Consider the following 26527-nt stretch of genomic DNA (forward strand, 5'->3'; position numbering starts at 1 on the left):
ACCCAGTCACCCACATGGCTCACTATGAAACAGGGTCATTGGATCAGTAACAACTCAACACCTTGTCTTGTTACCTGTTGATTCCCCACCATCATAGGCCAATCTCAGACACACAATGGTCCAGCCATGGGGTTTGAATGGGTCATCCCACTCTATCCATCCAACGGAGCTCTCTATGCCCCATTAAAGAGAGGTGGCAGTGTGCTTTGAAACCTCGTGACATCCGGCCTCAGGCACAAGCAGCCACTCCACCTCATGTGTGGCAGGAAGTTGTGGCTAGCAGCCCCACAGTAGCAGAACCCTCTGGTTAATCACCTCTTGTATTTCTTAGAAAAAGAATGAGGCTTCCCATTCTCCCATCCATAAATGGGGATATTGTCTTGTTGGGTCAAATAAAAGGTCCCTTGAATATTCGACCTATGATGAAAACAATAATAAAAAGAAGAATGTGGCCTACACCTGCTTCTCCCTATTGCTTCCGGGAGCAGGTGATGGAGCTTTGAGCTAGCATATGACAAGAGGCTAGGGTGGGGGGTGGACACACAGACACTGCTCCGGTTGTAATTCAGCCTTTGGCCCAGTGGCTGGTCCTCCAGCCTCTTTTAGGACGCGGCAGTCATAGCTGCACAGGGGCTGGCACCGCGGGCCAGGCACCTGTGGGCTGGTGGCAGCTTTTAATGCTCTGGAAAAAGTTTGTCCTTCACTCGGGATCCACGGCTGTAGCTGGTCAGTGAGTCCCTGCTAAAGTCCAGATTCTGCGATTTCAGCCAGCTGATTTAACAGCTGGGAGAAGGGTGGCCGGTCTTCTGGTTTCTGGAGAGTAACAAAGAGATCTCTGTGAGTTCCTCATAGCTGTGTGTCCTGGCTAAGTACAAAGCAGACCCAAATCCAATCGCAGCATCCTCTCTAAAATCTGTCCACACAAGCTGTCTTAGAGGCAGGATGCCCTTACTGCCCATAGTCTGAGACCAGATGACCTAGTTTTAAATTCTCAACCTCCTTAAAAAAAAAAACAAAAAACAAAAAACAAACAAACAAAAAAAAAACGGAGATCAAACCTAGAGCCTTGACACATAATGCAAGTTATATCCCTAGACACTTAAATCCCAATGCTCCCACTCGTTAGTTGTGTGAAACTGGACAGATGACTAACCCTCTCTGAACATCAGTTTTGCCATCTGTAGAAAGGAGATAAAATATAACTCATAGGATTGCTCAGAGAATTAAGTAAATCATGCATAAGATGTATCCTAATATTAGCGCTAAATAACAAAAAAGGCAACATTGATGTTTAAAGCTCACACAGTATGCATGGATATATATGAGGAAAATACAAAACTCGGATAAATCAGAGATGATTGAGCTCCACACCAGTGCCTTTTCACTTCTTTACAACGTGATCTGCAGATTCAATGCAATGTGAACCAAGCCTCCTGGCCAGTGATTTTGTGGTGTCAATGACCTGATTCTGAAACGTAATGGAGAGGCCAGTCTCAGAGAACTAATACAAGGAAGACAAAGAAAAGCGAAATTGAGGGACTGATACCACTCCACCTCAGGGCTTACTCTGAAGTTAGAGTACTCATGAGAGTGACATTGGTGACAGGATGAGCAATGGGTCAGGGGGACAGACCCTGACCACAGCAAGCAGACAACACAGTGCTGTAACGGCACAGCCCCACAGGAACCAGCAATCTGAGGAACAGATCGTGGGCTGCTCACAAAAACCAGGCCCTGGTCTATCATGGACCTAAAGGTAAAAGGCAAAACTACAAGACAAGGGATTTGAAGGGGCAAATGGGTGAAATGGGGGAGGCAGCCTTGATTGGGGATGGGAGAGGAGGTCGATAACAGGAAGAGCGACAGTGAGTAACACTAAGGATGTCTGGAAAAAGCCATCAGAAATCACAGTATTTATTTTACTAAAATTATATTCAATACATATAAGACTGTGTAGACATATATAGTTCAAAGGAAGTTATACCACTTGGGCTGACAACACTCCCCCCACCCCCACCAAGAACCCAAACACTAGGCATGAGAAACTCCCTATAGAGCTGTTGGTTGTGGGAGTCCAAGAGACCCCCACAAACAATATAGACTTGCCGTTGCCCTTGGTTGCCTCCCGAGGGTTAAAGCCAAATGCCTACTGCTGAAGACCCCATGCCCTTCGGACACAGGACCTTGCGGAGCCACGCTGGATCTGACTTGAAGGCCTCCTCCCTTAGGCCTAGCTCTCATTATACTGAAAGGTGCTATGCGATCTTCCCAGGGAGGGAAGCAACTGATGGTCCTACCCAGCTGGGATGCCTCTAGACCACAATGACTTTGAGCACAGCACAGCGACCCTAAGGATGCACTAGTGGCACTCATCACTTGGCCGTCACCACCAGCTCTCCTATTAGACTTCAAGACTACTCCACAGGAGGAAACCCATGCCTGGTACTGGAAACTTACCCAGTGCCCGGGGCTAGTGAGGGCATAGCTCCTAGGGAAGAACCTACTACTACCACTTTATTGAACCAACATAATTCATAGTTGCATTCTAAATATCTATCTTTATGCCCACAGGTAAGTGTGTGGCTTTCACTGCTCATCAAGGCCAAAACCAAAACCATCCGTTTGCAACAGATGGAGGCCATTACAGAAAACCACAAGTGGTCAAATTCTGGGGACAAGTGTACAGCCCCAACTGACACACCCATAACACAACTCAAAAACATTGTGGTAGGGGATCAGTATGTTTGTAAGAGCCAGAGGACCAGGAAATCGTGTCTCTAGAGATGGCAGGGAAGCTTTACCCATGATACCTCAACAATATGGCTGCCTAAACAAGACCTGAAGGAGTATAAAACCTGTAGACATGGAATAGACATTCCAATAGACACGGAAGGGGGAAATCTCACAGGACCCTGCCCCTAGACTGGGAACCACAAGCAATAAAAGGATGCTGAGAGTGGGAGAAGTGGTCTTCCCCAGGGAGGAGCCCTGTAAGTGGTTTTCCAAGACCAAGTGGTCATCCCTGAAACCTTACATATACAAGTAACATTAAGTGGACCGGGTAGGTTTTGTTTGTGTATTGTTTGTGTACACTACACTTGTGTGTGAGTGTAGCTAGCAATCACAATTAAAAATAGGCTATGATTTTGAGAGGGAGCAAAGAAGGAGGTATGGAAGGGATCAGAGGGAGGTAAAGGAAGAAGAAATATGATGTAATTATTTTTCAATTTAAAAAATACAAAATTAATAAAATTAAATTTCCATGAGATCATCTCAGAAGAAATCTGGGCTTTGTGATGAGTTGTTAGCTACAACTTCAAAGTACAATTAATGGAAAAAATGATGCTGAACTTTGTTAAAATTGGAAAATTTCTGTCCTGTAAGAGACACCATTGAGAGGGCCAGCGAGATGGCTCAGCAGGCAAAGGTACTTGCCGCCAAGCCTGACAACCTGAGTTCGATCCCTGGGACCCACAGGTACAAGGTTAGAACCCACTCCTGCAATTGTCCTCTGGCCTCCATAGGCAAAATATTAACAGTGTGTTCCCCTCCCCTATTCCTGTATACATATATACACAAAATAAAAAATTAATTTAAATGATATTAATAAGGGCTGAAGAGATGGATCAACTGTTAGCAGCACTTATGGGATCTGGGTTTGATTCCCAGCACCCATATGGCTGCTCACAATCATCTGTAACTGCAGTTCCAGGGGACCTGATGCCCACTTCTGTCCTCTATAGAAACTGTATATACATGGTGCACAGGCACATGTGTAGGTATATACATATTTTTTTAAATAAAAAATTAAAGACATTATGAAGATAATGAAAAATAAACTGTAAATAAAAGGCCTGGAGAAATATTTGCAAAACATATAATGATAAGGAACCTTGTAAAACCAACTATAAGAAATAACCCTGCTGAATGGTGGGCAAAAGAACTGAGCAGGCACTTCATTAAGAATATCAGAGGTGGGAAATAAACATGAAAATATGTTCAACATGACAAGCCATTAAGAAATGTCAATTAAGACAATAGGAAATATAACTCTACCCTTCCTTTGTAAAAAGGGTGGATGTCCAACACAACCAGCACTGATGTATATAAGAAGCTTCAGGACTGAGTGTGGTGGCAGACATCTTTAATCCCTTCACTTAGAAGGCAGAAGCAGAGGCAAGTAGATCTCTGTGAATCCAAGGTCAGCTGGGTCTATATAGTGAGTTCTAGGACAGCTAGGGCTACACAGTGCCAAACAAACAAAACAAAATGAAACAAACGCACCAGAAACACTCATCACTGGAAAGAATGAAAAAAGGACTTAGGAAGATAACCTGGCAGTGTTTCACAAAACTAAATCGTCTTACCATTTGATCCAGCGACCACTCCTAGGCATTTACCCAACTGAGTTGAAGATTTATGTCTATGTGTAGATTCACATAAATGGATCCCTTTGCAGTAAACATTTACAGCAGATTTAGGCAAAATTGCTGGAAACCGAAAACTACTAAGATTTCCTTTAGTAAGCACATGAACAAATAAACTATGGTTTGTCCGTACCATGGAGTATTATTCAACAATAACAAATAAATAAACAATAAAAACCAAGAAAACACACAAAACAACATTAAGTGTATATTACTAGTGGAAAGAGGCTAGTCTGAAAAGGCTACATTTGTATGATTCCAACCATGGGATCTTCTGGAAAAGGCAAAAACTATGGCGATAGATAAAGGATCAGTAGTTGCCAGGGTTTGGGGAGCGAAGGCAGAGACGAACAGAAGCATAGAAGAGTTTTAGGACAGTGGAACTCTTTTATATGATCCTATAATGGCAGATATGTGGCATTACGTGTTTGTCAAAATCTGTTGAACACTGCAGTACCAACAGTGAACCCTAATGTAATCTATGAACTTTGGTCAACAATAATGTATCAGCAGTGTTTCTTTAAAAGTGTTTGGAATGAACCAAATTCTTATAAAGTACTAATAAGCAAAGTAAACTGAGACGGAGGGGAAATATGGAAACTATTTGTACTCAATTTTTCTAGATACACAGAATTCTTAGATTTGTTCGAAAAAATTAACCAAGATAGTTGAGGTGACTCTTTCTTAGAGCAACCCACACCCACACTCTTGGGTGCGCCCTTCCTGAGCGTCCTCTCCTCCGTGTAACACGTGTGCATAAGATCTACAGTAAAGGTGCCTTTTAATGAATTCTGCTTCATAAAAAAAATAGCTAAAACAGGCCTTTAATCCCAGCACTTGGGAGGCAGAGGCAGGCAGATCTCTGAGTCTGAAGCCAGCCTGGGCTACATAGAGAGTTTCAGGACAGCCAGGACTACATAGAGAAACCCTGTCTTGAAACCGCACGCCCACAAACAGCTAAAGAAGAAAAAAAAAAAAAACTCATTGCCAAATAAATATCAGCTACTATTATTCTTTCAGTATTCAAGATTTCTTTCAATGAATAAGATTTGTTTTGTGTTCCTGTTTATATCTTTATTTCTTTGTTTCTGGTCTTAAATTCTCTGTGAACTTATAGATTAAGCATTATTTGTCTTGTAAGTCAAAGAAAGGAGGTTTGGAGGAATGTCAGAGGTTAATGGTAAGAAATGGTTAGGACTGAGATTGAGACTTTTTGAGATTCTGCTTTTTGTTCTTCAAGAATCTGAGGGTCTTTAAAAAAGATTATCCCATTTATGGCTACACAGTCAAAGAAAATGATGTCAGTATAGTAAAGAAATATATGCTTGCTAATGTTTTTGGTAGCACATTTCACAATAGCTAAGATAGAGAGTATCAACTTAGGTACCCATCAGCAGAGCTTTAGTCAGCAAAATGAACAGATAAGTTAATTATATACATGTGTGTGTATATACATACATATATACTTATATATGATTATATATGTGTATATATAAATATTTATATATATTATATATAAATATTTACATATATATAAATATACATATATATACACACATATATATATGATGGAATTTTATTTGGTAAAAAGGACAAATTCTTGTCATTCGTTGCAATGTGGGTGAAAACTGGAGGCTATTACACTGAGTGAAAGGTCAGACACAAGAAGTTCGTATTCTCTATTATATGCAGAAGTAAGAAAAGTCAACGTGAAAGCAGAACAGTGATTCCCAGAGGCTGGGAGGCCGGGAGGAAGGAGGCTGGGAAAGGCAGGTAATAAGCACTAAACTGCTGTCAGATAAAGGAGGAAGTTCTCGTGTTGGACAGCCCAGTGGGAGGCTGCAGTCCCTACCCTCACTGTCTGAGTGGTGAGAAGAGAGGGTCTCACAGGCTCCAAGCATGACATAATGATGATAACAGATGACTTGGACTCTGTCACCCCCGTGTTCAGTACACGTTGATCACCACATATTAAAGTATCGTACTGTACTCCATACGGATGTAAATAAAAACCTAATTATACATCCACACAGATACAAAGTCCTGCCTGTTTATTATGGTCATCCTTGGTCCTCATCCTCCTAGGACATGTTCTTTCCCTTGTGATAGAGGCCCTGAAAATGTGTGCGATGATACAGGGTGGACCACTTCGGATACTGACCTCCTTCCAGCACTGATTCATGATCTGGTAGATGTGAGAGGAGGCCAGGCGGGGCTTGTACAACCGAAAGCCAGTGCTGATGTCTTCCACGACCTCTGAGTTGCTTCGGTTTTCATACGGGATTTTACCTTCACTGAAGACTTCCCACATGAGCACACCTGGAAGCAACAGTGAGCAGAGCAACAGCTAAGGGCAAAGTGCACAAGTACCAAAGAGACTCACCAGAAGAGACGGAGTCCTTGGAGTTAGCATTCAAGTTCACCCTGTAGACATCCAGAAGTACAGTATCCAGCCCACTTGAGGCTTTTCGGGACTTCTCTTATTGTCTATTTTAAAGGATTTATTTTTTACTTGTGTGTATGTGTGTGTGTTTATATGAACATATGCCATGTGTGTTAGGTGCTTAAAGATTCTAGAAGAGACCACCAGATCTTCTGGAGAGGTTGTGAGGTGTATATGAAACAAATGAATTTATATCTAGACTTGGGTTTCATTTCCAAGCTCTCTCCCTCTACCCCACCCCCTCTCTCCATAGCTATAAATACATAACATCTATGCAAATATCCCAGAATCTAAAGTCTAAACCATTTTTGCTGTCATGCATTTTATAAGCGGAATCTTGGACTGTAGAGACCGAGGAGAGCGTACCTTCTGGTGGTATGTTACCCACCTCTGCCATTCACAGGCCGGCTGTCCCGGCTTTGTCTTTATCATGTACTGACAGATCATGGCCTCCCAGGAAGGAAGGGAGGTTGCTGATGCCCTAACCAGAGCTTTGCAAGGGGTAAGTCCAGAGGACTGTGGGACGGGGTTTCCCAGAGTCTGATCTCCAAACACCCAAATAAAATTCGGCTCCTAAACTTGTTCAAGTGGCAGACTTCTGAACCCCATCCCCAAAACCCTCTCCCAGGGTCACTATTCTGCAGGCTCCTCAGAGGCACCTGAGGACCTGGAAATTCAGAATCTGACTATGAGGAAGACTGCTCAGTATTCCAAGATGCCAGGACTTCTAGTGAGATGTCTTTTGAAAGTGAGTTGTTGCTGCTGAAGCTCAGTTTGGGGGTGAATGCTTTAAAATGAATCTTCTGAAGCATGGATGAGGCAGAGTTCATACAGGCTACTGACTAGTTCTAGAACCAATTAGGGTAAAAAGCACAGACTTTATATATGGCAAAGCCCCTTGTGTTGAGGCAGGCAGGAGGCTCTCAGGCTGTAGGGTTGCTGTGGTTTGCACATGCTGCTACTGATTTCTTTTCTTTCTTTTTTCTTCCCTCCCTCCTTTCCTTCCTTCCTCCCTCCCTCGAAACTGGTTCTCTGTGTGACCCTGGCTGTCCTAGAACTCACTCTGTAGGCCAAGCTGGTCTTGAACTCAGAGATCCACCTGTCTCTGCCTCCAAGGAGCTGGGACTAAAGACGTGCGCCACCATGCTCGGGTGCTGCTATCTGTTCCTGCTCTTCACCTATATCTCTCAACCTCATTCCTAGACTTCCTTCAAATCATGCATCTCGGGAAGGGATGCATTTTAGACTAATCTTCTGGAGAACAGCAGACCATCCCCTGGCTGATACGCTATGATGTCACAGACTCTGCAGGTGGAGGTACAGGTAAGGCTAGCTCTCTGAGCATCTTTGTGAGGTCCTGCCTTGGCAGGGTCATTAGCCCCATCACCCGTGGAGAGACAGCCACACACGGGCCCTAGCTGTCCTCTGTACTTGTGGACAGTTGTGGGAGGATGACGGCAGAACAGTTTCCTCCCGAGTTGATTCTGTAACTTCTACCCAGCTAACAGAGTAAGAGCCAAGCCCAGAGATGGGGCTGAATTACGGAATAGATAGAAAGATTCATAATTAATAAGTTCTGGGCTCTTGGGAACGGGCGTTCTAAAGTGTGAAGAAAATCCCATCACTGGTTCTTATCCCGGGATAGCTGAGTAGCCAGCATCTCTCTTGTGCCACTGAGGTTTGTGCCCCAGTAAACCTTTCATACAGAATGGCAAGGTCAACCTGAAGCAATTTCTCCCCAAAGTTCCCTCTTTACAGCTGCCATCATATCACAGAGCTTATTTGGTACTGTTTCATGCACACTGTTACGTGCAGAAATTATGACTTAGGCTGACATCAGACCCAGCAAGTCACTTAGCCTTTTCCACGTGCTGACATCATCGATCCATCCATCCATTCATTCAGTAGAGCCCACCAACCATAACTGCCTTTAGAACAGTTCCTAACTTAGTAACTCCTCTTCTCTGGGCATAGCTGAGTTTTTACACTTTCTGGTCCCTGTCAGGGACACAGCTTCATGAGTGTTTGAATGGAGACATTTGTTCAAGAGTTACTCCTAGGAAGGCCTTTCCAGACCATGCCAGTTAAGACAGACCCTTCTTCCACACTAAATGCGCTCTGTACTGTTGCTCTTTTATTGGATTCCTAGCACCAACAGACCCAAACTTGACTGAATCTTCTATCTGCTAGCTTGTGTGATAGCTGTCTGTCTCCTCTCCTGAAAAGTTTAGCTTCAGGAGGGCAGAACTCTTGCTCCTCAGCACCATGAGTAGCCCTGGAATATAACAGACACCCAGGAAACCATTGTTGAGTAACAAATGCTTACTGAGGATTAAGCATGAGAATGCAATGTTGGACACAGGATGGTCCTGCCTTCCAAGGCTTCATATTCTAATCTCCAGACTCCTCCAGCTTTCCAGCCCACAGAAGCCACTACAAGACTCTTTCCCCACTATTACCTTTAATTTTTTCGCTGTTTCAAAGATTTCTAGAAACAAATGCAATAATAACAGCCCCACTTGAACATTTCAAGCTGATCTCACACAGGCTTGCAGTGGGTTCTTTCTCCATACAGGGGCCAGAACAAAGTAGAATTGTTTGCATTTGAGAAAGAAATAGCTGGTCCACAGTTCCAGATCACACAGGGGTGGGCTAAGGATGACACTCACCAAAAGACCACACATCCGACTTGCTGCTATAGCGACTGAAAGAGAACACTTCTGGGGATGCCCACTTCACTGGGAATTTGGTGCCTGTGGAGCTGGTATACTGATCATCAAGGACGAACCTGGGAAGAGGTGAGGAAGAGGTCAGGACACTTCAGGGCTGCGTGTCATTCCTGAGAGTCTGCTGAAACCACATCTCTGTGTTACCTTGTCATCCCAAAGTCGGACACCTTGATGACTTGGTTTTCTCCCACCAAACAGTTTCTGGCGGCCTGGAGTAGGAACAGGTAGGCAAAAGAGAAATGAAGCTGTGGGTAAATAGCCAGCAGTGGAAGTCTCCCATCATGTTTTCTGTAGCTGTACAAAGGCACTGCAGAGCCCTTCAGAGGTCAAGCATCACCCAAACCTTACTGAGCTAGCAGGGAATTCAGCTAGCTCGCTGGATGTGCAAGCCCCTTTACCAGGATGAGGAGTTTATCTTCACTCCTAACTTAGGGAAATCCAGTGTTGTCCAGCCAGTGATTCACTGGAATGCCACCTATGTGGTAGGCAGTGCTGACACTGGGGCCGACTGCAGCGTCTCCCAAGTGACTGGTATGAAAGCGTTCAGAAGCTCATGCTCTTAAAATTACCCTAAACAGGGGGAGTGCCGGCCACTCTCAGTATCCCAGAAGGTAGTCTTGGAAGAGCCCTGGGAGACAAGAGACTAGGTGGGTCTCACACTTGTTCCCAAGGGGACTTAAATGAATATTCATGATCCCCCACCATCAGAGGTTCCCAGGCTGTCTCTCAGGCTATCTAGTGCAAAACTGTGCTTCAGGTCAAGTGCCCATCAGAGAGAGGGGTAAAGAAAAGGTGGTGTGTATAGGCATGGGGGTGAGGGGTGGCGGGGTGGCGGTTATCCAGCCATAAGGAGGATGAAATGCCATGAGTTCCTGGAAAGTGGGCTGGAACTGGGGATCATCAGGTTAAGTGGAATAGCGACCCTTAAGGACAAATAGCATGGCTGTTTTTTTTTTTAATCTCATATATGGGATCTAGATTAAGAAATAAATAAATAAAATGTGCAGGTAGAAGTGGAACTCTTTGTGAAGAAGAAGGGAGCTGGTGAGATCATGGACAAAAGACGGTACAGGAGAGCGGAATATGATCAAAGCATAGGAAAAGTCAGAAGGGAATCCATTACTTCGTACAATTAACAAATGTAAATAATATGTTTTACAAAGCAAAACTGTCCTCGCCCATGTCTTTCATTTTTCCAGGGGGAAACTGAGGCACAGGGAAGTTAATAAGTAGTGGTTGTAAGTTTCACTTTGGAAGAATGTGAACTGAAACTCAGAGCGCATGTCAGAAGAAGGGCTGGGGTGTAGTTCGGGTCTGAGCACTTCTGAAACACTTCCTTACTAGGGACCTCCTGAAGTGACTGGAGTAAGCAGAAGCTGAGAGGAGGGAAGGCCACATGGGCATGTCACTTAGTGATGCTCTCTGAGTCTTGGTAGTGCTACATTTCAGGGGAATATGCTCCTTTGTCCTGTACTTGCAGGTGTTGGCCCCATGCCCCTGCTCATACCAGGTCTCTGTGGATGACGCACGCCTTTTCCAGGTAGGCCATGCCCTCACACACATCCAGGCACATGCCCAAAAGGGTCTCTGCAGCAAAGAGTCCCCGCTGACTTCGCAGGTAATCTGACAGACAGCCGTGTTCCATGAACTCAAACACCAGGCAGATGGGGGCTTGTTCCAGGCACACCCCATAGAGCTGGACCAGTTTGGGGTGAGAGAGTTTCCTGGGGAAAAAAAAAAAGGCAAGAGATAAGATGACCTAAATTCAGTCTTCCAAAAGTACTGCACATATGTGGCACTAAGGCAGATAAAGTCACTTGTCCCAGCTCATGGTTTTGAAAACAGAAGCAAACCCCAAACCCAAACCAAAGATGGTCATGGAGCCTGAGGATAGCAGGGAGGCTGCTGGTACGAATGGACAGAGGCCAGTGTGGGCCGGAGGAGAGATGGATGAGAGAGGAGACTGGAGGGCTAGACCATATAGCAGGTCCTCTAGCTGAATGTGTGTGTGTGTGTGTGTGTGTGTGTATAGACCAAAGGTCAACCATGGGTGTTCTTGTGGTACTGTCAACCTTCTCTTTTTAATTTTTTTTCTTTTTTTAAAACATTTTCCTTCACATAATGTATCCTGATTACAGTTTCCCCTGCCTCTTCTCCCTCCCATTCTTTCCCACCTCTCCTCCCATCTGGGTCCACTCCCTTTCTGTCTTTAATAGAAAACAGAGAGGCTTCTAAGGGATAATAATAAAATACAACAGGATAAACGAAAACTAACATTAGAGTTGGACATGACAGAAACAGAGAGGAAAGGGCCCAAGCAAAGGCACAAGAATCAGAGACCACTCGTCCACACACCCTGGAATCCCATAAAAACGCTCAAGTGGAAGCCACAGTATGTACGTAGAGGAGGTGGCACAGACTCAGGCAGGACCTGTGCTAGCTGCCTCAGTCTCTGTGATCTCCCATGAGCTTTGCTCACGCTGATTCAGAGGGCCTTGTTTGCTTTGTATGGCAGCAGTATACATGTGTACCACGTGTGTGCTGTGCCGATCTCTTGGAACTGTAGTTACAGACGGTTGTGAGCTACAAGTGCTCTTAACCACCGAGTCCTCTCTCCATCCCCCACCTTTTTATTTTTTGAAAAAGGATCTCACTGGCCTGGAGCTAGCCAAGTAGGCTGGGCTGGCCAGCAAGCCCAGCATCTGCCTGACTCCATCTCCCCAACACTGGGACTCCAAGTACAAGCCACCATACCATCCATACCATGCCCAGCTTTTTCTTTTTCTTCTTTTTCTTTTGTATAACATGGTTTCTGTAGATTGAACTCAGGTCTTGGTACTTATCCAGCCAGCACTTCACCAACTGACCCCTAACAAGGTTCCTTCCCCCCACCCCTGTGTGGTAGGATTCTACTACTGGGGCATGACAAACATGAGAACGGAGTTTCACGAACACAGCCCAGGGCCCCCTCCCCGGGATGCCTGCACACCCCTGCTTGAACTCACATCATGACTTCGGCCTCCTCAATAAAGTCCTCCTCTGACATCGCCCCTTCCTGAATGGTCTTGATGGCCACCTTGTCCTTGGTGAGCCAGTAGCCAAGGTGCACCAGCCCAAACTGCCCGCTGCCAATCTCCTGCACAAAAGTTAGCTCTGAGGGGTGGATCACCCACTTCCCTGGAACAGAGAAAGGGCAGAAGGGAGTGGACAATCAATAAGGTAGAGGACTCTCAGAAACATATATAGTCCTATCTAGCCTAGGGTTACCAGAACTCAAAAATGGCTTAGACTATTATAGGCAATTACTGTAACATAGGATATGTTTTTGAAACAGTCATAATGTGGGAGGGGAGCATGGAAAGAAAAGGAAGATGAGGTAAAGTATGATAAAGAATGTAAATAAAAGGATCATTATAAGGTCCCAACCTTTTTAATTTAATTTAATTTTTTAAGCATATTTTTTTCTCTTGAGACAGAGTCTTACTGAGTCTTATTATGTTGCCCAGGCTTCATCACAGTCCCTCTGTGCTCACAGCGCTCTGCCAGGCTTTGCTCTGCCAGGCTTTGATGAGCATGGGGCTTGAAGAGGTGGGTTCAGAGGGGACTTGCACAGAGGCACAAGCGAGTGGTTTCTAGCAGGTCTTTTTTTTCTTAAAGATTTCTTTTTATTATTATTTTTTTATTTATGTGTATGTGTGTATGAGTGAAAGGCACACAAATGCATGTACCACCAGAGGCCTGAAAAGGGTACTGGATTTCCTGGAGTGGAGTTAGAAGTGGTTGTGAGCCACCAGATGTGGGTGCTAGGACATGCACCTGGCTCCTCTGGAAGAACAGTAAGTACTAGTAACTTCCCAGCCATTTCTCCAGCCCCAGGGCAGGCTCTTGCTAAGTGTTTAATAAACAAGGACCTAGGCCTCCATTTCCCACTGATAAAATACATGGGCTGACTAAATAATCTCTGGGATCCCATGCAGTAGGACATGTTAGGATTCAACAATCCTGGAGTAGCTCTACTTTTAGAAGGATAACAATACATTATGCTTTCCTGATGCATGGCCTAGAAACAGCCATGTGCCTATCAATCTGAGGTATAGACCCAGAAGCAAACAGTATTTGAGTATCTGCTGTGCACTACACATGCTGCTGGCTGGATAGGAAGAGTCCACATCAGTGTTTCCCCAAGTAGTTCCCTGCCCACCTGGGTTGAAACTACCAGACCACTTGTTTATAGTGCAGACCCTACGGCCACACTCTCAGGGAGTGTTTTGGTAAGCAGCAGGGCATGTCCTGGAACCAGCATTTTTGATAAGTGTTTGGAAAGATTTTGATGCACACTGAAGTTTGAGAACCACCAAAGGATACAAAATGAAGATTAGATTAGTCCTCTCTTCAAAAGCACACTTTGGACCAAGGGATGTGAACGGAAATGCCTTTAGGTTCTAGGTAGATAGTCAAGGAGGGAAGCCATTGTGGAGGACAGATATCATAGTAGAACCCATGGCCCTGGAGGTACAGGTCCTACTTAAAGGCATTAAGCAAGCATTTTTTTCTGGTGCTGGAGACTGAACTTAGGACCTGACTCATGCTAGACAAGTGCCCTGCCACTGAATTAAAGGCCCAACTCTTAAAACCTAACATTATACTATGTAAACACTTCTAGATGCTGATAGCTCATAGCCCCTGCAGAAGACCCAAACCCATCAAGTTAGATTATAACAAAAGTTCCAAAAGGTAGATAAAACACAGTGCTAAGGGTTTGTTTTCTGACATTTTCCAATAGCATTTAGGAGAGTACTCTGTATAAAGTAGGTGCTCAATAAATGCTTCATTAATGAACCTTCCTTTAAAGCCAGAGGACATTGGTTTGGTCTTCATAGATGTGTATAGATACACATTTCTTACACAGTTGCATATGCTCATTATCCTACCATCTCTCCAAGTCATCAGAAGCCTGGAGAACAGTTGGTCTAATGGCAGGATTTGCCCTAGACATTCAGGTATGGGCGTTTTTGCTCAAGTGCCCAACATTTGCTGCTTACCATATCTTAGCCCTGCTGTCACCGGGGCTTTCTGCCTCCAGGAGCACACTGGATGCCGGAGTCGAGTGACCAAACCTAGGTTGACAGAAAAGCCAAAGGCTGTGGTTAGGGCTTTGCCATAGCAACCGTCTAGGATAATATGTGAAATAGCTACTTTCAAATTCCAAAGTTCCACCGCTGTTTTCACACAGCCCTTGAGAGGATTCTTAAGCATATGGTAGACAGAGACCTCGGCGATCTGCAGAGCAGATGTTTCTGGTGGGAAGCAAGGGAGATCCTAGGGATTTGGAACTTCGTTTGTTTTTGTTTTTGTTTTTTGTTTGCATCTTGAGATACTATTTACGGCCAGTTTGTGCAGCATGAAGAACCAGGTGGGGACTATGTCATTTCCTCCCTAGTCTCCTTGTGAGGATCCCCTTCTGCCTTTGTCCCCTAGAACTTACCTCCTCCATTGTACTGGTGATACTTGATGAGGAGAGGGATGGAGTCAAACACATACTTCTCAGCCACATAGTACCGCTTGGGGTTGTCATTTGTTTCCTTGATATGATAATGTTTTATACAGGGGTTCTCACTTGAAACAAATGAACACACAGTCATTACCAAGAAGCAAAACTGACGCATAAAAACATCTATTGGCATCAGCTTCTCACCGTCTTGGGATGGAAGCTCTTGCCAGGAGGACAGGCACACAGTATTTCAGTGTGTGTTTCAGCAGGTTGGCCCTGGTGCCGGTGTTGTATTAAGAAGCACTTTAAGGCTGCTTCTGGACAGAAGAGGCCAGTGCTGAGATGTGTTGGTGTTGGTAATGCTTCATCCACAGTCATAAAATGTGGGAACAGCACTGTATGTGTATGAGTGCTAACAGAAACCACACTGGGGTCCTCCATCCCACCCCAGACTGAATGGCTGTCGTCAAGCAAATTGATGACAAATGCTGGTGAGGAGTGAGTGTGCATGTGTGTGCGTGCGTGTGTGAGCGTGTACATGTGTGTGCATGTGCGTGTGTGTGTACTTGTGTGTGTGTGTGTGTGTGTGTGTGTGTGTGTGTGTTTGGGAGAACCCGCTGATGGGAACGCAAACTAGTGCAGCTGCTATGAAAATTAGCATGGAGGTTTCTCAAAAACTAAAGATAGAGCTACCATGTGCTCCATACACCACTCTTGGGTGCGTACTAGGACACTGAGCCAGAATAGCATAGAAATTTTTGACCACACACGTTTATGGCTGCACTTTTTACAATAGTCAAGATACAGAGACAGCATAGACACCTCTCAAATGAGGAACTGATAAAGAATGTGGTCCGTATATACACTGGAATTTTATTTAGCTGTAAAAAAGAAGAAATTAGAATATTCACAAGTAAATATATAGAATGGAAATTATTATGTTAAACAAAATAAACCAGACTCAGCAAGACAAGCACTGAGTGCTTTCTTTCATATGTGTAATCTATATCACACACACACACACACACACACACACACACACACAGAGAGAGAGAGAGAGAGAGAGAGAGAGAGAGAGAGAGAGAGAGAGAGAGAGAGAGAGAGAGAGAGAGTGTGTCTCTGGCACACAGGGATCTCGGCTCTCAATGTGGTAGGTAGTTTTATTAGCAGACCAAGAATTGGCATTTGTCTGTTTCCTCTTCTAGATTACAGTATTTTCTTTCACTCTGTATGTTAACTGACATGCTCACCAAATACATGACCAAGTATTTGATGTCTTCAGAGCTCTGCCATTGGGCCTGGCCATAGCCAAGAAGAGGACCCAGTGTCCACCTAGCTCTGTCTTTTATTAAATCTCTTCAGTTCTGTCCTTGACCTCTGGGCTTTATTTTCACAAGGGCACTGGCAGAAGCCACACCACTGCTAATGAGGGTCTGCATGATGCAAGGGTGGACCTTGATGTACCTAAGTAGTCACAGAAAAGCAGCTGTCCCTGTTCCTCTGAGCCAAGTGAGTGTCATACCTTATGATGGCCTTGGTGAACACAGAGACTGTGTATGTCCCGGGTGTCCTGGAATCACGGACCAGGAATGCTCCTTCTTTACCCTGGATAGGGTAGAAAGCGTGAAAATTTAGTGATCTCAAAAACGAGGCTCCTGCACCTGGCTCCATCTTCTTGCTCTTAGAAGGAGGAAGCACTGAGGATCACAGAGCAGGCTTTCAGTTGTGACAGCCACCGTTTCAATGACATTTTCGGCAGTTGTTCATGTGAAGTCCTACACAGATAGGCAGACACAGGCCCTCCCCCTGACCATTCACCAGGCACCAGCCTCATCAGACATTTTCCAACCCTCCCTACAATGCCTGAGTCTGGACACCATTATCCCTTTTGACAACAAGGACAGAAGAGTGAGTGCCAGAGGGAGTAAGTGGCTTCCTCGGGGTCTACAGCTAGTGAGCAGTGGGGCTGGAGTTGGAACTTTGGCATCGGAACAAATTCCATGACCTTTTCTTGCTCCATGATGCTCCAGCATCTACACCTGCTCAGGGGCACACAACTTATCCTGAAAGCTTGCTGAGTTCCTGGGTGGAGCTTTATTTCTCAGACCCTTCCCACAATGCTGATTTCACTGAAGGACAGGAGGAGAAAAGGGTGGGAAGCTAGTGCTGGGAGAGAGGTGGGGAGAGGGGAGTACCTGACAGTTTTGCCCATCCTGATGGAATCAGCAGAAGCAAATGGGCGTGCTAGTTCATACACTCCTGGTGGGAACTGTAAAACCTGAACTGTTTTAAGAACCGCAGTCCCAGCTCTTCTCCTACCAGTCATAAACATCTGTGGAGCTTCGTAATCATGACTTACTTAAGTTAGACATCTTGAGGGCCACAAGTGAAGATCAGAATTAGACAGGAACCTTACATGGAACTCATATGGTTTATATACACAAGGAAACTGGACTAGCCGAATCCCTTTCATCCTTCAGTCTCAAAAATGTTTCTGCATGGACACGTGAATACACACACACACACACACAGAGAGAGAGAGAGAGAGAGAGAGAGAGAGAGAGAGAGAGAGAGAGAGAGAGAGAGAGAGAGAGAGAGAGAGAGGGAGAGAGAGAGGAGAGAGAGAGAGAGTCCTTTTATTTATAATATTGTTTCCAAGGACCACCTAGGTGGTGATAGGTATAAAGACTTCACTCCTACTTGTGGCTGAGTGAGTGACATTCCACTGTAGGGACAGACCACACTTGTTTCCATTCATCAGCTGATAGGCACCTTCTGGCTGCTGGGAGGAGAGGCTTTATGTCTGGATGGTTTTGCTCAACAGGTTGTTTATGGTATTATCACACATGGCAGGCAGGATAAATGTATTCAGTTTTGACCGTTTGCCTAATAATGCAGCTTTGGGTTATGGCTGGTTGGAATGTGATGGGTTAAACTTGAGACAGGAAGAAACAGACTTCAAGCAGAGGCAGATTTTATCTGGTTATGTCATTTATGCTAAAGGAAGAAACATAGACCCCAAGAGCAGAAGCTCACCAACTGTCTGAAAAGTGTACACATCTCTTTGATCTAATTAATATCTGGCTGTTTGTGTTGGTGTTCCTCTTTCAAAGCAGTGACTGTTTTTCTGTAAACAAGTTGTGATGGTAGCAGTCCTCAGCTGTTGTGGAGAGTAAGTACTCTATAAATACCAGGTGAAGGAGAGGGGAGGGTCATGGTCAGGTCTGCAGAGCATGGACGGCTCCACGTCCTTCAAATGCTCTTTCTCCATGGTAGGTGCTGCGGGTGGCATTTGGTGAAAGTGATATGGCCTCTCATTTGAGGATGAAGCAGTTAAGAGTTCTGAGGAAAGCATGTGCCTTACCACACACTTCCTGCAGGGAGCTGGGAGGTAGCCACAGCCACACACAACCACCAAAGAGTGTTGCAGGGGGCACCGACTTGGGTAATGTTGCCAGACGGGGCTTCACTTCCTCTCAATAGCCAAGATCTCAGTTTGCTCTTTATTGCTTCGCTTAGAGAAATACAGAGGCAACAATAGAGAAGATTATGTCAAGAGGTGAAGTATGTGTATGATCCTGGTGGGATGGGGAGAAAAGAGTAACTCAGGTACTTCCTTCTACTATCTGTCTGTTTGAAGATACATCCCTGCTGTCTTAAGGCGATGCTGCTGATTCAGTTTCTGAATGTGGCTGCAGTTTATCAGCCTTCAATACAAAGGAGATGGACCAGGTGGTCTTTGAAGGGCATTCTAGCTACAACAGCTTGTAGTATTGTTAATTCCAGATGTTTCTTATTAAAAGTATATGTGTCAGCTTCCTCATCTGCAAAATGACCTTTGCAAGGTTGTTGAGAGACTTGAGTAACAAGCACAGAAAAGTTCCTGGGATACAATCCCAGCACATGGACTATTAGGGTTATTAGTGCCCATGATTATCACATGCTGTGCTGTAGCATCTGTCGGAAGCATGAATTACATTGTTTGTCTTCATCTGAGACACGTGTCAGCATGTCTATCTTTCTGTCCATATGGTTTGAAAGTGACTTTGTGGAAGACAATCTTAAAACGAAGTTATGTTATTGTCAAAGATGGTCTGATGCTTTGTGGTCTTGTCATGCTGAAATATGCTTTAAGAATGTCTCTGACATATATCTTTCATTCTGTAGGAGGCTCTTCCCTCAAAACAAACCCATTATGAAGTCAACATCGTATCTTTGATGACATCCTGTAGTCACAGATAAACCTAGGTTAGGCTCCTGTCTAAAGTGTGAGGTTCTGCCGCAGGCATGAAGATGATTATGGAATACCTGCTCACAAGGAATGGACTCTCTCTCTCTCTCTCTCTCTCTCTCTCTCTCTCTCTCTCTCTCTCTCTCTCTCTCTCTCTCTCTCTCTCTCTCGGCGCTAAGGCTGAGGGGAAGTGCCGAGACTGAAGGCAGAGAGAGCCACTGGAGAGCTGATATTGCATCTTAATGTTCAATCAAGAGAAAAAAATCACATCTCCTGGGTAGGCAGAGGGCTGGATTTTTTTTTTGTTTGTTTGTTTTTTCGAGACAGGGTTTCTCTGTGTAGCTTTGTGCCTTTCCTGGAACTCACTTGGTAGCCCAGGCTGGCCTCGAACTCACAGAGATCTGCCTGGCTCTGCCTCCCGAGTGCTGGGATTAAAGGCATGTGCCACCATCGCTCGCCGAGGTCTGGATTATTAAAGGAGCTGTCAGCTGAAGAACTGACAGAAGATTCTTTCCCATGTTCCTAAACTAATTTAAGACACATAATCACTTGAGTGCCCCCTGGAGAGGTTCTGATTGGATAGGCCTGGAGTTCAGGAGCTTTATTTGGCGGTGTGTTAATGTATTTTATGTTTATGTGCATGCTCTTTCATGAGTTTATATATAGGAGCCTGCAGAGACCAGAAGAGGGAACTAGATCCCCTGTGATCTGCCATTTGGGTGCTGGGAATTGAACCTGGGTCCTCTGCAAGAACAATAAGCATTCTTAGCCATGAAGTCATATCTTTAGGCCTGAGTTTGTGTTTTCAAAGTTTCCCCAAGGATACACATGATCAGCTAGGTTCCTAGATGTGGATGGTAACTTAAAAACACAGAGTAAGCATTTGGTGAACTCACTGATGCAGCGAGAAGACTTTGCATAACTACTTTGTGCTAGATACAGTTTGGGGTATCTAAGCATAGTAGGGACAAGGTAAAATGGAGAAATATACATAGGCCATGACCTAGAAGCTATAGTTAATAACAGGAGAAATGAACACAATGCACATCTTAAGAGTCATATACTTGTTAGACAAGACGACTCTGAGGACACCGGAGAAAGAACACTATTGAGTCAGACAGCAAGCATACAAAAAACAAAAACAAAAACAAAACAAAACAACAACAACAACAACAACAAAACCCCACCTTATTCCATTCTAACTTTAGAGAACCCAGACTAAAGTATGTAGGGTCCCTCTGAAGTTTGACTTCAGACTTACTTAAGAAGGAAGAGAGTTATTTGGTAAGTGAATTTAAAATATTAGCAAGAAAGAATGTCTCATTAGCCTAAGCAAGCAAATATTTTTTATTACCTCAAAAAAAATAAAATAAAATCTGTTCAACAACAAGAATTGCTTTCGTGTGTCATTAATGTGGGCTGTTTAAAGCTCCCCACTGACTTTACTATGGAAGCAACAGAATGTAACGCCCTCGTTTAAAAAGCATAATGCAGGGGCTTAGTTGTGTGCTCTTTGTAGCTAGTTCTTATGACTCAAGTTTTATTGTTTACCAGCAATACTGGCTGAGGAATGAGATGAGCTGGCTACATATGCATCCTAAGCTCAGTTCAAAAAAATATAGGAGCCAGACAAGGTGGTACACACCTTTAAGCCCAGCACTTAGGAGGCAGAAGCAGATGGATCTCTGTGAGTTTGAGGCCAGCCTGGTCTACAGAGTGAGTTCCAGGACAGCCAGGGCAGTTATACAGAGAAACTCAGTCTCCAAAAACAAAAACAAACAAACAAACAAAGGTTCCCAAGAATTACTTTTAGAACACCCGTTTCTGCAGATCTACCATGGACTCTTAGAATCTGTATTTGTGTTGTATTTATTTATTGTTTGTGAGGGGTGGGATGTATGTACCATGGTATGCATATGGAGGTCAGAGGACAACCATGGGGGTCCAGGTCTCTCCTACCAAGAGGTTCTGGGTACTTAACTCAGGTTGTCAGTCTTGATGGCAAGATTCTATACCCACTAAGCCATCCCGCAGCCCTGAGAATCTGCATTTTAAACACCTGTAGCAATTCGGATATGAGGTCTGTTGGGAACCACAGGAAATGGTTAATTGCTGAGAACCAAGGAAAAACAAGCATCCCAGAAGGACTCGCCTTTCCTCTCCCTCCGAGTACACTTCCCAGGTCCTTTGATCTTGGCCTCCCTTCAACTCGCCTCTAACTCTTTACTGAGTCTTGGTTTCCAGCGGGGTCCAGCTGCAATGGCAGTGACTGTGCGCACAGGGCCAGGAACACACAGGGGCAGCATCCATGAGGTAACAGATCATTGGCATCCTGATATAATCTGATGTTCAATTTGTCCTTACTGACACATGGGGGCCCAGAAGGCAGAGGACAAATGCCTACAGTCACTGCTCAGTTGATGGCAGAACAGAGGTACCCATCCCATCCCATTATGCTTCCTTTCTTCTCATTCTTCTTTCCCTAACTCTGAGATTCCCGGGTGAGGTCAGTCCATCTGCCAGATTGCCTGGCTTCCAACAAGAAAGGAGAGAACTGTCACATTCCTGTAAATGACAGCCCCTTCAGGCAGAACCTGATCTCAGCCTGCAGAGACAGGCAAAGCAGAGCAGCCCTGAGGCCACTCAGGGTCAAGACACAGCAGCAGCAACCGTTAGCAGAGGCCCGTGGCCTCCCCAGTTTTCCTCTCCTGTGTCTTCTAACCCTTATAGTCCCCAGAATATTTGTCCTCAGACTGGAAAGCCATTGCTAAACCAACGCAGGAACCTACCCCATCAGCATAACCACAACATGGCTGGAAAGCACACAATTTCTTTTTAGTCACTAGACAGATGAAGGAGACTCACCGTGTCCAAGAGAAGTTTTTCAGCTTTGTCTCGGCTGATGTTTTTATTGTACCACCTGAAAGCCAAAAACAAGTCCTGTGTCACAGTTTGAAAACTCCATTGCTTATTTATAAAAGGTAATGCTTGAAAATCATGTGTTCGCTTTCTGTTTCTATCAGTGCCTTCGAACTCAAAAGAAAAGCCATGGTTATTTCCAGGAGAAGAAAAAAAAAAATGAAGCAAGAGTTAGCACAATACTGGTAGTTGTTAAAGTGGAGTTTCAGGGCTTTCTTTATGCTCTGCTCTCTACTTCTGTAAAAGTTGGGAAATTTCCATGAGTGTTGTAGGAAACATTCATCTCCCCCATTTCATATGTCAGTGGGTGGCTGTAAGTAGGAGGGTGTTAGGCAGTCATAAAAGACGTTATTACTAATTTGCAAGCTTAGCAAATACCCTTTGAAAACAGTTGCCATATTTTCTCCTTAAGACTGGACCTCTAGACTTTGCGAAGTTTTTGTAATTGATGAATGTAATTAATTAATAGAAAAAAACAGGAATAATTTTTAAGAATGAAGTTTTTGAATGTTACTACCATGCTGAGACATATCCTGACCATCCTAATCACTTAGATAAGATAAAGTGTGGTGGGGGAGGAAGGGGGGTTAAAAAGAAGAAAGACAGGAAATGGCCATGCAGGCTAGTCAATGGTCACACATTTGTGTACGTGCAGGATGGTCAGTAGCTCATGTGGATATGCAGACATGCAAGTTGGTCAATAGTCTCGTGTGGTGTGCAGACTGACCATGTCTCTCCTTCAGCTCCCTTCCTTGCCCATCCCTTCTCATTCTAGTCATTAACAGTAGTTTAAAGTATCCAATCAAATATATGCAACCACATATAAGATACAAAGAAGCCCAAAATGAAGAAAAGTCTCAGTCCTCTAACATTCAGAGCTCTCTAGCACTTGGATAATAATTCCCTAGACGCCTGAAGGACAGTATAATAAACTGCTTCCTGGTAAAGGGAGCCTACAGGGATTCATTTCTGGACCAAAAAGCCTACAACAAAAGTAGAAGGATCATCGTTTGACAATTTGTTTTGGAAATTAATAAACATGAGAGAGGCTCCAGGTGGGAAGGAATAGTATCTATGAAACTTGTTTGAGCACATCCAAAAATAAGTGAACCAGGGGATTCCTTTGAGCTTTTAAAACACAGTATGGAGGAGCAGACTGTACCCGTCCATGGGCTCCCAGAGATAAGCTGATGGCTGGCAAGCATGCTTCATCCCATCCAAGGCCCGAGCAATGCGTATGGGTTACTGGATCTGTGCATGTAAAGTGTGAAACAAGTCCGGGTTCAGTGGACAACAGTGTCACTGTCACAGAGTGAGGTCTACTGAGTTCAGTGCACAGGGAGTGAAGAGGAATGTCTGCAGTGCAGTGTTTTGCCTGCCTCAGTCTTGTCTGTTTCTTCCTTAGCCGGAGGAGGGATCAGAGTTCAAACGGGGCGAGTAGCCTCTCTTCTTCAGTTCTGCTGTTCTGTGATTTCAGTTGCCACAGTCAACCCATGGTCCCACAAAATGCTAAATGGACAATTCTAGAAATTAACTACCATAAGTTATGAGTAGCATGATGTAATCTCATGGTGATCATCTAGGATATAAGTCATCTAAGTGACAACATATCTGCTTACATACACTACCTATTAGTCATTTGGTAGCTGTGTGGGTTACCAGATAGACTGCCACATATTGCTGTGTCTGTGTTAAGTGGCTCTTACTTAAGAGTGGTTATGATGGCAATTCTATTATAGTATATTGTTATCAGTTCTGTCCCATCACTGGCCATTAGTGTTAATCTCTCAATGTATCTAATTTAAAGTAAACCCTACCATAGGCTGTATATAGAGGGAAAAGCATAGTATATACTGAGTTCAGAACTACCTTCAATTTCAGAATACACTGTAGGTCATGGAACACACCCCCAGGAATAGTAGGCTACTGCAACTTGTCCAAAGTCCTGCCTCTAAAGCAAGGCAGGACCCCTGAATCCAGTTAGGCTACTAACCCATGATTCTCTTACCAAGTGGCATATTTTTGAGCTGTTATGCAAAAGTCACATGAAAGTAGTAAAAATTAAGTTAAAGAATAAAAACTCTGGCTAGCTCTTTTATGTGTAGCCATATATTAAATATCAGAATGTTTTCTTATGTTATATTATTTTCTAGGTGGAATTCCACAACCCAGGAGATACAAGCTGACAGTGCATGGTACAAACTGGTTCATAGACCATGTGGTTTTTATAAAGAAAATGACTGAAAATTCCATTAGGTTAGAGATATACATTTTTACTTGTCCCCAGGGTTCCATCAATTCCCTACTGCTGTTTATTTGGTTGAGGCTTTGAATTTGCTTCTTGAATCATAAACAAAGGGATTTTGGTTAAATGCCAAAACAAATACAGCCACGTAGTCCTTTGAAATAACTAATTTTTTCCTTCAAAGGCATTGGCTATAAAGCAATTATTTCAGCTAAGCATCTCTCATCTATTTCATCTCAGCACAAACATTCTTGGAAAGGATGAATCATCTCTCAGCCCAGGGAAGGGCTATTCACACATATTTGATCAACGTGCTGAGAGACACATTTAAGAAAACCATAGTACTTTATTCAGACCATTACCTTGGTCACACTGAACTAGCAAGAATCCTAATGGGCTAGTGGAATTTCTGGTTATCTTATACTCTTCTAAGGAGTTTCACATTTAGCGAGTACTAATTGATTTATTCATTTTTTATTGGGGTGTTTATTTCATCTTCAGGTTACAGGCTATCATCAAGGGAAGCCAAGGCAGGACCTCTAGGGAGGAGCTTGAAGCAGAAACGATAGAGGAACACTGCTTACTAGCTTATTCCCAGGATCACAGTTAGCTATCTTCTTTTTTCTTCCCCTTTCTTTTTTGTTATATTTGAGAATATAATTAAAACATTCCTCTCTTCCCTTTCCTTCGTCTGAACCCTTCCACATACCCCTCCCTGATCTCTTTCAAATTCAAAGTCTCTTTTTCACTAATTGTTATTGCACTGAATCCTAAACATAACCTGTTCCGTCTGTATAATGCTACCTGTATGTGTGCTTTCAGGGTGGACCCTTTGGCACTGGACAACCAATTGGTGTGTCCTTTCTTTGGTTGCCTGTAGTTCTTTGTATAGGGTTAAGGCCTCGTGGGCTTCTCTCCATCCAGCTTGGCATGTCCATGGCATCCTTGTCCACCTCACAGTTGGGCAGTTGTGTAGGGAGGACTTTATGGGTGTGGCTTCTGACATTATTAGGAGACACAATCTCAAAGCACCCCAGCCCCAATCCTCTGGCTCTTACCATCTTTCTGTCCCATCTCCTACAACATTCCCTGAACCTTAGGTAGGGGAGATGTACCCATTGGGAGGGACTGGGGTCCACACCTCTGCATTTCAGGGCAGGCAAGACGGCCCAGCTAGTAAAAGCGATTGCTGTGACAGTTCATCCCTGGAACACAGAGGTGGAAGGAGAGAGCCAACTCCAGAAAGTCGTCCCTGACCTCCACACGTCCTTCACGGCACATGCAAGCACACTCTCTCACACACACAATAATAACAAAATTTCAAAAATTTCCAACTTATAGAAAAGTTATAAAATAGTATAAAGGAACTCCCATTGACTCTTTTCCTAGGCTGAAAGTGTATATATTTACTATTCTCTCTAGATAATTTAGGCATATGGATGGGTATATTTAATTATTTTATTTATTTATTATTGTGTATATAGAATATGTGTGTAGTACACACTTGCCATGGTGTGTGTGTGTGTGTGTGTGTGTGTGTGTGTGTAGGTCAGAGGACATCTTTGTGGAGCTACTTCTGTCCTCTCACCTTTATGCACATTTGGGAATCAAACTCAGTCTTCAGTGCACAGCCCCCACTTTATACATTAAGCCGTCTCATCAGCCTTGGTACATTTTTCCTGTACTTCTTGAGAGTAGACTTTTACTCCTAAGTACTCAGTGAGCTGTTTACCATTATATCAATGTCAATTTAATAATGAATTTTAATATCCATATATATTGTCTAATTTCAGACTTTATCAAAATTGTATTACTTTTCCCAATACTGTGTTGGGAACAAAACATGCATTTAGTTACTAAATTCCTTAATTTCCTTTAACAGGGACCAATTTTTCAGCTTTTTGTGGTTTTCATCATACTTAATTGTTTTTGAAGATTAAAGGCCATTTATTTTATAGACTATTCCTTAATTTGGACTTGCTACTGTATCCTCGTGTTTAAATTCATGCTGTGTATGTTTTGGAGCAGGGATGACAGGCAAT

The 26527-nt window shown here is 43.9% G+C and overlaps 1 protein-coding gene across 1 annotated transcript in view; it reads right to left on the minus strand.

The window, feature by feature from the left end:
- Window positions 1–558: 558 nt before the first annotated feature.
- The window catches only part of Itk (IL2 inducible T cell kinase), a 62512-nt gene continuing 36543 nt past the window's right edge, over window positions 559–26527 (minus strand). The window contains exons 8-17 of the mRNA XM_059270394.1: window positions 22187–22241; window positions 16613–16695; window positions 15085–15215; window positions 14642–14716; window positions 12605–12776; window positions 11107–11323; window positions 9744–9808; window positions 9540–9658; window positions 6589–6746; window positions 559–813 (exon numbers count right to left, since the gene is read on the minus strand). Of these exons, the coding sequence (XP_059126377.1) occupies window positions 742–813; window positions 6589–6746; window positions 9540–9658; window positions 9744–9808; window positions 11107–11323; window positions 12605–12776; window positions 14642–14716; window positions 15085–15215; window positions 16613–16695; window positions 22187–22241 (1147 nt within the window). The 3' untranslated portion in view covers window positions 559–741. The remainder of the gene's footprint in view (window positions 814–6588; window positions 6747–9539; window positions 9659–9743; window positions 9809–11106; window positions 11324–12604; window positions 12777–14641; window positions 14717–15084; window positions 15216–16612; window positions 16696–22186; window positions 22242–26527) is intronic.

This window comes from Peromyscus eremicus, chromosome 8a (assembly GCF_949786415.1).
Source record: "Peromyscus eremicus chromosome 8a, PerEre_H2_v1, whole genome shotgun sequence".
Classification (NCBI taxonomy): domain Eukaryota; kingdom Metazoa; phylum Chordata; class Mammalia; order Rodentia; family Cricetidae; genus Peromyscus; species Peromyscus eremicus.